General features: G+C 53.4%; 2 protein-coding genes across 2 annotated transcripts; one reads left to right on the top strand and one right to left on the bottom strand.

Annotated features, from left to right (window-relative positions):
* Nucleotides 1–678: 678 nt before the first annotated feature.
* On the bottom strand, nt 679–14,124 carry LOC120455504 (serine/threonine-protein kinase Smg1). Its single transcript, XM_039641767.2, has 9 exons — nt 13,630–14,124; nt 13,209–13,572; nt 10,860–13,140; nt 7,295–10,795; nt 4,588–4,904; nt 3,191–4,532; nt 2,163–3,131; nt 1,749–2,097; nt 679–1,684 (listed from the first exon to the last, which is right to left on the bottom strand). The coding sequence occupies exons 1-9, from the start codon at nt 14,006–14,008 to the stop codon at nt 1,485–1,487; spliced, it is 9,702 nt and encodes a 3,233-aa protein (XP_039497701.1). The 5' UTR covers nt 14,009–14,124; the 3' UTR covers nt 679–1,484.
* LOC120455508 (D(1) dopamine receptor) lies at nt 5,477–7,282 on the top strand. The gene is made up of 2 exons (XM_039641772.1): nt 5,477–6,393; nt 6,464–7,282. The coding sequence occupies exons 1-2, from the start codon at nt 5,546–5,548 to the stop codon at nt 7,110–7,112; spliced, it is 1,497 nt and encodes a 498-aa protein (XP_039497706.1). The 5' UTR covers nt 5,477–5,545; the 3' UTR covers nt 7,113–7,282.
* Nucleotides 14,125–14,207: the final 83 nt, after the last annotated feature.

The raw sequence follows: 14,207 nt of genomic DNA, 5'->3' as shown, positions 1-14,207 counted from the left end.
GCGTTTATTATCATTACTGATTACGGATTTCGGATTACGGATTACTGCATGTAAATTACTATCCATTATGTTTAATATCCTTGCTCATCGATATATCCGGATCGCATCGATGATCCGCCAAAGTTTCCTTAGCAACCGGAGCAACTGCAGCGACGGCGGCAGCTCGTAAGAACTATTTTGTAAATGATATACTTTAATGTACTGTACAGATGATATACACCCCATACACCATCTATATATATATATATATATCTATATATATATGAATTGTAACTGTATAACTATAGCGTTGCATTGAGCGATTGATCGATTGAGAATACAACTGATTTCACTCCAAGCGTAAACGTGAAAATAAAAGCGATAATCGTAAACGTAATCGTAACATTTGAATGCAAATTTCCATATTGGTTATATTTGAGAAATCATTTTTTGTATCCCGATGGCAAAATTGGTAACTAATCGAAGCCACGAAGGCAAAACAAACAAAACAAAACAAAAATAAATACAAATATTTGAACTTTTATAACCAACCAAACCGAATAGAGAAAATAAAACGATCTAGGATAACAATTGTCAAGTAAATCGGATGCAAATCGAGAAGAACTTTAGAAAATAAATGAGTGATTATATACCACAAATGTCTAACTCACTTGAAGTCGAAGGAAACGAACAGTCACATTTATATTCAGCATTACGTTTATTGAAATAACTAAAACAAGAACGGGAGGCGTGTATATCGACATCGCGTCGAAATCAAGTCCGCCACATTGGCTATAAACGGGCATTGCGGTTATATAGAGTTTTATATATAGTTCTAATGTGGCTACGGATAATTTGGTAACGAAATTCAATCGGCTTACACTTAACAATTTTGCATTTAAGTGGGGGGAAACTAAAAGTGGCTTAACACATAATTAAAACACATCCGGTACGGCGTAAATTAATATATAGTATATAATCGAATCGTATAGGAAAAGTCGCACAACAGCATTAAAAAAATAATAATAATAAAAGGGAGGACCGGAAAACGTATTTTGCGAATCTGAAACCTGAAATATATCGTATCCGATAACGTCATTGAGCCCAGATCTTCTACATCGGGAGCTGTGTGAGCTGCTGCAGCTGCTGCTGGCCAGCTACTCGTTATGTCCACTCGGAATGCGGGTTGCGATCCGAGAGAGCACGGAACATGCGTCACGATCCGCCGGCTTCCGGACCACAGCACTCCGCGTCTGTCTGTCGATTCGTTTCGTTTCCTATCGTTTATGCAACTACACATGGTTGGATGGGGGCGGCGGCCAAATTGGTTCCGCCACGGCCTTTGGGTAGTCAGATGCCGTCAGGCTGCGACTGCTTACAGTCCGGAGGAGGTCCTGATAACCGATCCAAAAGGTGGCCCCAATGTTGAATGTAGTCTCCCCGCTCCGAGTTGTGATGCGTGGTGATGTCAAAAGCCCAAAAATGCGGCCGAACAGTGTGAAGAATTATACCCACGGCGTCCAGCCCTCGTAGAGCACGGCAAGGTTGTCCGGATTGGTGGCCTCGCGAATGGCATAGTCCACCTGCTCGGCGACGGTGCTGCGCTGGTTGCTATCTGGATCCCGGCCCTCCAGCTTCATCCTAATCTTCTTCCACACGGACACGCCGTACGCATTTCGCTTCTGCTCATGCACATTACTAGAACCTAAAGTGAATTAAGTAAAATTTAGTAACGCATTCGCTTGAGATTTGTTGCTGGTCTGCCTCACCTTTGGCATGCGTGAACGTTTCGTACGAGTCCGTTTCGGATGCGTGCTGCAGGAAGTCGTCAATACTCTGGAAGAACTCGTTCACCTCCTGGCTGGACAACGCCAAGATCATCTGCAGCTGGTGACGCCAGCTCTGCAGCACTGCAGGCTGCAGAACGCGACGCTCGGCGCAGAGATCCTTTCGCAGCTCCTGCAACCGCATGAAGAGGGACTGCACAAGCCGCTGGCAGTCGCGCAGGTGGCCGCAAAGTAGCTGCACATCCGTGGGCACCAGTTTCCCTTGTCCCTGCGCCTGGGCCTCGGAGCACAGGCTCCGCACATGGTAGCGTGGCATGTTGTCCTGCAGCCTCTGTTATTTGGAGATAAATAAGCATATTATAAAAAGTTACAGTTGCATTGTGATTAGACGCGTACCAGAGTCTCCTTGAGCAAGGTGCAAATGAAGCGATGCTTGCTCTGCTGCTCGCCCTCTAGGGCCGCAATCTCGCGGTGCACCTTGCAAGTCTGCTCCTCCAGCAATCCCTGTACATTCTCAATCCAATACGAATCAATGACACCTTCGGGGTCCAACAGTTCCACCACCGACTGCTCCACGGCGCTGATCCTTGAACTGCTCGCCTGCCATTGTCCATGCGCAGCCAGCCATTGTTCCAAGTGGTCAACAAGTGTTTGCCCCTCCTCGCCAAGAGCTCCCGCATGCTGCTCCAGTCGGGCTACAGCCCCGGCTCCATCCGTCAGCTGTTGCACCAGCGCCACATGAGCCATTATCCTCTGGTTGCTACACTGCTCCCTGCGCAACAAGTTGTCTATGTGATTACGATTCCAGTTACTGCGCTGCGTCTGCAATTGGCTGAGTTGCGATTCAAGGCCAGCTTGTAGTTGCTGCAGGGCCGCCAGATTCTGGTCCAACTCCAGCCAACTTTCGCCAATGATGGCAGCCAGTTTCGGGCGGCTGACGATATGGTGGCCACAGCGCAGCTGGCTTCCCAGTGCTTCCGAATAGGCCCAGTATTGAGCGGATGCAGCCAGGGTGTGCAGCTCCAGTTGCTGATTGAGTAGCGCCATTTCCGCTTGCTGCTGCTGCAAAGCGCTGTCCGATTGCAGGGAAATGAAGAGACCCTCGCACAGGTGGTCCGCTTGCGCTGGATCCCCGCAGTTCGCAGTGGGCAGACATTGCGGACCGACGGCGGTGTAAAAGTTGCGCGTGAGGATCGGCAGCAGGCCTGCAAGACTTTCCACTTGAAGGCGATGGATGAGGCCCACAACAGGTCGGGCCATTTCACGCACATCGCAAGTGCGACTGGACTCCAATGCCTCACTGATCAGGCCGAAGAAGCATTCGTCATTCAGTTCCGTATGGCATGACCTAAGTAGACCCAGTTCCTAATAGAAAATCTCCTTTAGTTAAGCCCATAAAAATACCAAGCTAATTATACACTCACCATTAACTGTTGGGTCTGCACGTCGTGGACATCCTCGAGCATCATCTGCACACTGCTAACCAACGAGTCCAAGGTGGTGGAGGCCAACTGGAATTGCTCGTAGGCGGGCTGCAGGGTAAGTAGAAACCTGCGCTCTGCTGGGAACTGATCCGGCTGCTGTTCGTTCTCCAGCGTGGCTTCCAGATACAGCTGAGCAAGACTGGAGGCACTCAAATGGCACAAGGCACTCAGCTGGCCCAGATTGGGTTGCAGCAGGAGCAAGCGATATATGATGGCTGGCAAGTCGTACTCAAAGATCTGCTTTAGATGCGACAGCGCTGAAAGTAGACTCTCCAATTGTCCCAGATGAAGATCCTCCTGCTTGGCCATCGCCAAAACTCCTTGGGACATGGAGCGCACCAGGTGGATGAAGTGCAGCTGGTGTTGCAGCAGATCCTCGTCCTGGTTGGCCAGTGCCACCTGTTCGTAAGCAGCGAATGCTCCTCCAGCTCGATCCAAGGTGCGAACTAGGCTCGCCTTGAGCAGCAGCAGGCTGCAGCCACTCTGGCCAATCATGGCCAGCAGAGCAGGAGTGGATGCACCGAGGGATTGAGCCTGCGCCTGCTTGGCGGCATAAAGCTGAGAGACCTCATTCAATTTGCAACCTAGCCGCTCCCATGCGTACTCCAAGGCATCCGCGACGCCCACGACATCCGCAGTGCAAATAATGGAACTAGACGGCGAATTGCTATTGCTGGTGGAGTCCACAGTGTAACCGTGCTGGATGTACGATCCAAAGCTGTCGTGGAAGCGAACGAATAGGTTTTGGCGATGGCTTTGTTCAGGGAAGAAGTTCATGACTGCCGCGTACTGCTGCAGGTGCTCGGAAGTCTTCAGGGCCACCTCATCCAGGCAACTCAGTAGCTCATCCAACTGGCTGCGCATGCTGTCCAGTCCGGCCAGCTGTATGGCCTCTGCCAGTGCAGAAAATTCCCTGGCAGTCTCCACATCCGACTCCATTTGCAGCTGCACGAGCTGGGCGTGCAATTCGGCCAGATGATACGGCTGCAGGCACTGACCATAAGTTCGGAGAAGGCACTGCACTCGGCCAAAGTCCGGCAGCCGTTCCGTACTGAGCGATGCCAGTGCCTCGGAGTGACCACGGCGAACGGCATGACGCAGCGATGCCGTATTGAAACTGTGACTCTCGATCGCCGTGCCCAGCGATTTGATTTCGGCGATTAGGGCGCTGCGCTGATTTAGCTCCACAAGCTCCTGCTCGGCCACCAGTTGCTTGGTCTGCGCCGTCTGAAGGTTGCCCACCTCCTGCTCCATCTCCTCCAGCTGCGACATCATCTCCGTCCTAGCAAATACAAGAGATTTATATACAAGATTTAAGATATGATGGATATACTCACTTGTGGGTGGACCAGTACTTTTGCAGCATACCCAGTTTGCTTAGGAAGTGCTGTCGCTTGGCATCCCAGTCGTGTGTCTTTCCCTTACTCTTGTCCTTCTTGTGGCACTTAAGATCTCCGCCACCGGAACCACCTGCTCCTCCACCAGCCACCTGCTGATGCTTGGCGTTCAGGGATCGGCGCATGGCCTGGGCATCGTCGTTGATGGTCCAATCCACCAGGGGATCGTAGACGAAGGCCTCCAGCAGGGTCAGCAGAGTCTCGCGCTCCTTGCGCATCACCTTTAGTACATATTCGCAGCCCAAGCGGAAGGAGCCCTGCCAAAGACGATCGGTTTAATGGTTAATGACGGTGCTTTGTCTATATGTATCTGCATTTATATCACTGCTGTAAATGGGACATTGGGGTCCAATAAATGTACGACGGAACCGTTTCCATCTGTCGCATGGCGCACAGATATACGATTCGAAATATTGGCAATGCTGATTTTATGGGAGCCCCAACCAGAACTCAACCAGAACTAGAAACAAGACCGAAACCATAACCATGTTCTACATATACGACCTCGACTGCCAGCGACGCTAATCGCTGTTTACAATTGTAGATTGGCCCGCAATTTGCGTGATAAGCCACAATGTCTGTCCATTTAGATATATATAAATGGACACCAGATTTACCCCATTTATCCATTTGGCCATGTTATCCTCAGATGTGGTCTGTTTTGTTCCATGGGTTCTGTAACATCGGATTTAGGAAATAATGATAACACCATTATATCACCCATCGCGACTTATAGGTTCTTCGCTTTCATTTTATCGGGAAAATGCAATGGATCCTGCTGGAAATTTTGGCAAAATCAATGATGTATCTGTTTACTACTGACCCTGGTTGTTTATCAATCTATTTTGGTCCGCGGAGCTGGACTAATCTGCTAAAACCCCCAGCGATCTGTTTGGCCATGCATTGGGCCCGGGAGTCCGGGCACTCCAAACGCTCGGGGGCAATGGATGAAGTGGTTCTATGGGTGGGTAGGTGGACGGTGGTTGGGCCAAAGTGGCGGGCTTATCAACGGATTGCGGTTCTCACGGTGGATCTGGGCGCGCTATCAGTTAACAGTGGTGGTGACGATGTCGTAAAGCCACCAGCGAAACGTAAACAAACGACGCCCACGGTCCGTGCCGAAGCCCAATTGAATCTGCATCCGATCCGAACCGATGCGAACCGAACCGAGCCGAAGTCCTGGCCAAAAGTCGGACAGCTCCAGCTCCCACGGCTGCCAGATAGCCAACCACCGGCGTCGCGTGCGCTTCGTTTTCCATCGCAGCTCATGGCATTTACCAGCAGCTCATCGCCCGCTTGGGATTATCGCAGCTCCCCGGCCGCGTTGGGTGTCGACCCGTTCCTGTGGCAGCGGCAGAATGCCACGGAAACGCCAAAGGAAATAAGTCTCCAGGCGACCAACTTGGGTGCCGGGCATCTTCTGTGGCTCGCCATCAATGCCTTCTTGTTTGTCCTCATCTTGGGCGGCAATATGCTGACCATTGTGGCGGTGCGCACATGTCGCCACCTGCGATCGGTCATCTCCAATCTGTTCATCCTGTCGCTGGCCGTCTCCGACTTCTGTGTGGGATTGGCTCTGCCCTATCACCTGGCCTTCTACATGGGCTCGGATATTGGCGCCATGAGAGCACCCTGCCTGCTGCGCTTCTTTCTGCTCATCTGCGCCTGCTGCGTGTCCATGCTGACTCTAATCTCCATTGCGGTGGATCGGTATATAGCAGTGGTCTATGCCCTGCACTACAGAAGGTAAGAGGTCAAGGGAACGAGATCAATCCTAATTCAGTGGCTACATAAGAGAAACCCATCTAAACCGTAGATACATGACCCGTCGAGTGGCGTATGGCATCATCATATCCAACTGGTGCGTGGGTGCTTTGGTGGCCCTGATGCCCGTTTTCTGGAATCGATGGCCGGAGGCGCAGGCGTGTGAATTCGACGAAGTTCTCTCACCCGGTTACATAGCCGGAGTGATAACGCCGGGATTTGGGATCATCTGGATATGCATGTTCCTTGTCTACTGGCGCATCATGCGCGAAGCATCCAAGCAGGCGCTGCGATTGCGACAATCGGTGGTCTACAACACGGACGAGGCCACCACAATGCGGAGTCTGCTGCTGCATCCGGACTGGAAAAGCGTCCAGATTGTAGTATTCATCATGGGCTGCTTCACGCTCTGTTGGCTACCGTACTTCTGTGTGGCCATTGCCCAGCTATTCAGCATCTGCCGGAGCAGCTCGATGATCTACAAGACGACGTTTTCTCTGGCCATTGCCAACTCTGCTCTCAATCCCATAATTTACTCGTGGAAGAACTCCGGCTTCCGGCGAGCCTTTGCCCAAACACTGTGCTGCCGACCAACGAGGCAGTGCGATGATCCGTTGCCGGCGGACAGCAAGCACCGCATGGAGGCCACATCCTCATCCACGGGCTACCAGCAGGAGATCAAGCCGAAGGACACGCAGTGATTAACGGCACGGGAAACACACCGCTCTGACTTGGTAGAATCAAATTGAGATGATAGCAATAAAAGTGGACATTATCATTAGGAGCACCGTTTTTTAACCCACCGCCAGCGGTTTGTTTAGATAGATCGATTCCAAAGTCGAAAGAAACTGCAGTAAAGTAGTAGGATGAAGAGTGGTCTTACCTCGATTCCCGTGATGCCCAGGGCGTGCACCAGATTCTGGGTGAGACGGAAGGGCACCTTCTCGGGGATGCGCAGCGTGCGGCCCTTTTCGAAGCACACGTTGTAGTCGATGTGCACGATATCGCCGCTGCCCAGGTTGATAAGCACGTTGTCCAAATGACGATCGCCCAGGCCAATGACGTAGCCAATCATCGACATGACAGACATGCAGCGGGCATAGCGACGCACCGACTGCCGCCACTCGGCGGCGTTTCCCGCCTGGCACCACAGTTCGCGGGCGAGCAGATCTCCGGGTGTTTCCTGCGACAATTCCGCGAGCACCTGGCGCAGGGCAGAGGTTGGCCACTGGCGTCGCGGATCGCTCACCTGCAGGTTGTGCTTGGCCAACAGTGGCGAGAGTTTGCTGTAGAACAAGTCCGTGAAGCGTCGCGTGGCATTTGCCCCAGCACCGGCACCCGATTTCCCAGTGACCTGGGGCTGTCGCTGCTGCCACTTCTTGTAGAGCGCAAAGAGTGGTGTGACCCCGTCCACCCAGCTAATCAGTCCGGATTGCGGGCCCAATGGAATAACCGAATAGTGGTGGGCACGATAGCAACCATTGCCGGGTGCATCGCTGCGGCAGGCCATGATGGCGTTCGAGATGGACAGGAACTGCATGATGCGCTCGTCCAGATGAAGATCCTCCATGCCCTTGAAGAGGAACGTGTAGCGCTGACCATTGCTGCCGTAGAAGGCGACCTTTTTCGGTTTCGTCTTGGTGGGCAAAACGCACACCGAACCCTCAACGCTCTCGATGTACACCTGCTCCTCATCCGGCGCGTGGGCGTCCAGGCCTGGCATCGAGATGCGCATGCGTCCAATGCCACAGAGCACCGGGCTCAGACTCTGCATTTTGAGAGTGCTGCCCGTGCCTCGGATCATGTTCGATTGCAAGATGTGGTACAGCTGCTTCAGCTTATCCCATGCCTCCGGATAGCGACGAGTGCGCAGTGCATCCAGGGTGGCGCGAATGGGGGCATCGAAACGCTTGCGGAAACTCCGCTCATAGCTCGTCTCTGCCGGACGAGCGGTGAGCGCTGCCAGGGCCTCCAGATCGGCGAGCAATTGGGGTCGCCAGACATTAAAGCGGTTATTCTTGCCCTCGTGATCGTCCGGGCGGAATTCGGTTGCCAGCGCACTCACACGACTCACGTACGTGTTGTATATGTGGGCCAGCGAGTGGATCCAATACTCGTCCCACAGCAGGCAAACGCGGCGCAGCTCCTTCACCATCAGCTGCACATGCTGCACTGCTTCCGGCGCCTGTTTCGAGAGCTCGCCCAAAAGATAGCCATAGCAGCAGGCGTCCTCCGTGGTTGGGGGCGTTGTCGCTGGCGGTGCTGCTGCGTCCTGTTGCTCCCTGTTCGCACCAACCACTGCCGGGAAGATAACCAGCTGGGGGCGACTCTCGGCCAGACGACACAGCAGATCGCAAACGCTCTTCCTCACATACGGTTCGTGGTGATTCAGTCGGCTAAAGAGCTGTGGTATGATCACTTTCCAGGGGGCAATGGGCGTGGTGTGCAGTCCCTGCTCCAGAACTTCCTGCAGACCGCTGGCGTGCTTGACAATCAAGCGGAGGAGACGGAGCGTCGTGGTCACCAGATTGCTGTCATCCACATGGAAACGTTCCCGCGGCGATACGTTTCCTTCTCCGCCAGACTTCTCCGGACCAGAGCCCGATTTCAAACTGAGATACTGGAAGTACGAGCGCGCTGCATCCTTGTAATAATCATAGGTGTTGCTTATGGCCCGCCGCCAGATCTGCAGAATGGCATCCAGCACTTCCGTCGATTTATCCGCCAAAAAGGGCAGCCGACGCAGACAGTTCTTGGCCGCCTCATCGTCGCGGGCACGCGCCACCTCTGGGCACACCTCTACACAGTTCGCTGGCGGCTGCTCCATGCTCAATGCTTGGAGGAGCTCACCCAACTGTTCGTTTTCAAGCGGCTGGGCAATGTCCAGCGCCTGGCTAAGAGCAGTCGCATCCGCCTGGGTAAGCACACAGCCGCTGTCGACGATTTTCTTGCCCCATCGATAGCACCAATTGCCGTAGGCGATCAGTGCTTCCTCGCAGTTGGGACGCTGCTTTAAACTAGAGTGAACCAGTCGGGCAACCAGACGTTCCGCCTGGGGAATGGCCAGTGGTTGGCTGGAGCCACAGGTCAGCGGACACTCTGGTAGCTGGTCCAGCAGTTGAACCAGTGCAGGCGACTGATTGGTAGCCAAGCCATTGCAAGTCCGGGTAGCTATCCAATCGGAGAGGTTTAGCAAGAGATCCGCTCCCGCGGCCGGTGGATTGTTGCTCTTTTGGATGTTCAGGCACAGGGAGGCGCATACATCAATCGAAGAACTTACTTCGCTGCACTGTGTCTGCGTTTGCTGCTGCTGGAAATGTAGGCACTTGACCAGCTCACTGTAGCCGCGAAGCAACTCCGGATTATCCGTTTGCACTCCCTGTTCCAGTGAAAACAGACCGGCTATCTCATCCAGCGGCTGGCCGAAGAACTGGGTGAGCAGGGTTTCCGCTAGCTGAAGATTGCCTTCCTCTCGCGCCGCTGCAGCTCCATCCAAACAAAGCGTTTCCCAGCTGCCAGGCGCACAATGCTGACGTAGCAGTTGCGTCCACGCCAAGCAGCGCATTAAAATGGCGCTGGAAATGTGATTGGAGCGGTTTTGACATCTGTCCGAGGACAAGGGCAGCAGGGACAACTCCTGACCGCCACTGACACTTTGCACTATATGTCGTAGCAGTGTGAGCTCTTTGCAGGATCTCTGATCGAAGCTGGGGTTCAGCAGACTGTCTCGCCATTGGGTGTCAAGTAGGTTTCTCGCCTGATCTGGCAGACAACGTTCTTCCAATAGCTTGTGCAGCACAATATCCTCGGTTCGTTGGCGCACATGGACGGAGGAGAAGCTGGCACGTTCGCTTACGCCACTTGCTGACACAGACTCTTCCCAGTTGCTGGGCCAAAGACTCAACTGCTGCAAGGCTCCCCCGAACTCGTCCATCGAGGAGTACGCCTCCTCTCCCCTGGCCAAGAGCCGCTCCAGTGCACTGACCTCCACATTGCTGCGTTGCAGAAAGGGATTCAGTTCCCTGTCCTCCTGGCGCAACAGCTGCTGCTGCTTCAGCTCCACCAGCTGGGACCACTGACCCAGATCCTGCAAGCACTGCATCATCTGCGCCACAACAAACTGTCGAGTATGCGGCTCCAGTACGGGCTGATGCTCCTCCTCGGCAATAATAGTTTTGTAGCCGGCAAGGGCGGATTCCCGCTTTCCGGCCGCCTGATCCGCCGCGTATATCAGCCACTGGTAGGATTTGCTGCTCCTGGAACGGGCCCACAGGCAGAGACCGCGCAGCGAGTCTGCTTCTTGGCAACTGACCCAAGCCCAGGCCATGTAAACGATAGCCTGACTGTAGGTGGCATCTTGCGTCTTTTGGGTGAGCAGAATTTGCTGCAAGGAAGTGACAAACAAACTCAGTTGACCACTTAATTGGAGTACTGTATATCTAACTCACCTGGGCATATCGGATGACCAGTTCCGGCTGCTGCACATGCATGGCGATAATGACTACACCAATACGGATACGATTAAACCACGACTGACAAGTGGGGTTGTTCAGACGGAAGAAGGCAGCCACTGGCTTTTCCGGGGGACGCAGGGCAAAGGCGCTTCCCTCGGCGGCGTTGTAGATGAGCTTCTCAAGCGCATCGAGGAAACCCAGCAGCAGACTGAGATTGCTCTGCATGCTTAGGAGCTCCTCCAGCGACAGAGTGTCCAGGGCTGAGCGCTCCATCTCCTTGGCACAGCCACTCAGCAATCGGGCATGACGCATGATAATGGCCTCGAATCCGAGGAACGTTTCCTGAGGCTTTCCCAGCGTTGTGCGGAGTCGCTGATCCACACAGTATCTGGCTGCTTCGAATTGCAGCCAGGCGGTAGCCAAACGCTGGCAGCGCCTGGTGCATTGCGACAGCTTCTCCTGCCGCTCATCCTGCGGAGCCACCTGGCAGCTACGAACGAACAGCTCCCGCAGACAGTGGATCAGTGGATTTTGCTCTGGTTTCTGCAGCCGCTCAAAGAAATCTCGGAACACGGTGTCGCGTACTGCACTGCATTGGCTCATCCTCTGCTGCCAAACACTAACTCTTCTGCTCGTCATTCCCGGCATTGATGATTCACCACAGATGAGGGTAAGATGCAATGGCAACTGGGCGTAGATTTGGGAATAGGGTGCATGGCAATTCGTGGAAAGCACCTGTAGCTGCTGCAGGGCCGTATCGCGGTACAGAATCAGCAGCTCCGGAAGATGGGCTAGCCTTTCCGGGCCGTAGTCTAAAACAGTTTGGATGCAGGCTGCACTTTCCAGGGGTGTCCATTTGGAGGCAGTGGCCGCAATGTTTCGGCAAATTCCGCGGAAGTTCTCTTGCTCCATAAGCAGATCAGCCTTCTCGCGGCATTCGCTCAGGAGCATCTGTGTCCACTGCAGCAATATCCTTAGGTTTTGAGGCGCCAGCTGGTGAGCCTGTTCCAGAACCGAATCCAAGAAGTGAAGTATGCTCACGAAACTGTTTGCTGTTGGCGAGGTGTTCTCTGCCGACAGTTCCTGATCACGAAGCAAGCTGGAATTAGTGCGGAAGTTGTGATTCGCCTGGCAGTGGACCACGAGCAGACCCAAAATGGCCTGCTGAGCGGCGGGATACCTGCCCCAGAGCATCAGCTCTTGGGCCCTGCAGTTGGTGAGGAGGAGTTCCAGAATCGAGGGCTTGCAGGCGTACATGCCAATAATAGAAGATGTTTGCTTAGCCAGGGCAGCCAGAGCGGCCAGATGGAAAACGAGGAGCACACTCGCTTCGCTGGCTTTCCTTTCGGACTCCTCCGTTGTCGGTGAAGTGAAGAGCAGTTGTTCCAGACAGGCGTCAATGTCGTCGACAAGATATTTATACGCCTGCTGAAGCAGCGGCACATTTCGGATGAGCAGTGTCTCCTGGCATGTGCGCAGTAGCAGCCTGTAAGAACTGCCACCTGGCGTTTGACGCCTCACCTCAGTCAAATAGGGATTGGATTGGAATATTAAATGCACCAGGCTAGGCGTCAGACGTGCCCGCAACCTTCTCACCGTGCAGAGCAGCAGATAAAGGACACTCTGCCGCTGGGGCTCCTTCAGAGAAAGCATCTGTTCAAGTTGTTCAAGCAGCAGCTGCTCCAACGTTATCGGATCAAGGCCGCTGAAGTTATTTAACAGGCAGATGCAGAGCAATTCGTTAATATTGACCAATGCTTCGGTATCCGAGTGCAACTCTAGGTGGGGCATTATTTTGATTAGATGATCGACGGCCATTTGGACGATGCATTCACAGGTGGGCATGCCCACGAATATCTGCATGCGCGCCAGACACTTTAGAAGCGTGTTGAAGGCACCGACAAAGGCACCCACACGCTCCGCGGTGGCCGTGGGTTCGTCTTCCTCCAGCGTGGTAATATCCTCGACAAACTGGTCCAACAAACCGTAACTGAAGTCGATTTGCTTGCTAAAGTACGGAGTCAACTGCTCCAGTACCTGGGCACAGTGGGCCTTTAGGTGCGTGGGCTGGCCGGCCTCCAGTTGCCAGCCGATTACAATGTCCACTACATCGGTAAAGTGACACTCAAAGGCCTCCCCGTAGCTGGCTGAGAACTGCACTAGAGTGTTGCTGACGGCAATGAAGTTGTCAGCGCTCTCCGCATTCTCCAGAAAGTCCTTCAGCAGCAGCATGATTTTATCGGCGTACATGTGCAGCTCGCACTTCGTGTCGCAGCTGCATTTGAATTGGGATAGGTTAATATAAAGATGAACAATACTAATAGAGGGCAGAAAATGCGTCACCTTAGTGTGGAGCGCAGAGCCAAGATCAGGTACTTCTGCATGCGCTTGCTACTCTTGTAGTTCATCACGATGAACTCCTCGTAAATGGGATACGACTTGCGGTTGATGTAGCCAATCAAGCCGAGGGTCTTGCTGCACTCCTCCAGAACCGGCGGCGGGCATTGCTTATATAGGGTGAGCATGTTCTCCAGGATCCACACGAATGAGCATGACATATAGCCCATGTTAATGGGCGTGCGAACGGCTTGATCCAGTTTTGCGCACAGCTCCAGAGCCACGGCGGGATTGGACTCGTTGATTAGCCTGCGGATGATCTTGGACAGACGCAAATCTTCGCCATTTGCCGTGGAGTTAACCGGTTCGCCTGTTGAGATTCAATCAAAAATTGGAGCGAATGTCAAGGTCGAAACTGTCGACTCACCTTTGCACTGGTAAACCTTCCTATGATTTTGAACTCCAGCCTGCCCTTTGCTCACATCATGGTTCATGTTGCGCAGCAGCAGAGTGTTGGCGAACGCCTGCGCAACATCGTGCACCTTACCCCCGCCAGGTGACCACATGGACTCACTGCCTCCCAATCCGACGGCACTGCCACTTCCGCTGGCTCTACCGCTCCCGCTGCCACTCCCACCGCCGCCTTCGTTGCCGCTGCCACCGTGATTGTCATTGTTGTTCAGCAGAACGCGGTCGATCTCCGCGTGGAACGCGGAGGACGCCTCCTCCTCGGTTCCAGCCCCATTGCAGTTGTCTGGGTGGAGCGCGTTCTTCATAGAGGGAATTGGCGGCGCTAGCGCAGACATCAAATGTCCGTGAAGTACGTCATTAATCACTGATTTGGTTAGATATATTAGTTTAGTTTATACTAATTATTTCTTTCTTTTCCTTTTCTTTTTTGTTTCAACAATCGGGTCAATCGGTTATCGATAGGAACAGCTGACGCTGGCGCTCAACGGGCCATCGTATCGATGTTCCGGTGGAAACGCTTTATCTAACCTGCCC

This window comes from Drosophila santomea, chromosome X (genome assembly GCF_016746245.2).
Source record: "Drosophila santomea strain STO CAGO 1482 chromosome X, Prin_Dsan_1.1, whole genome shotgun sequence".
In the NCBI taxonomy this organism is placed as follows: Eukaryota; Metazoa; Arthropoda; class Insecta; order Diptera; family Drosophilidae; genus Drosophila; species Drosophila santomea.
This window is presented reverse-complemented; position numbering and strand designations above follow the sequence as displayed.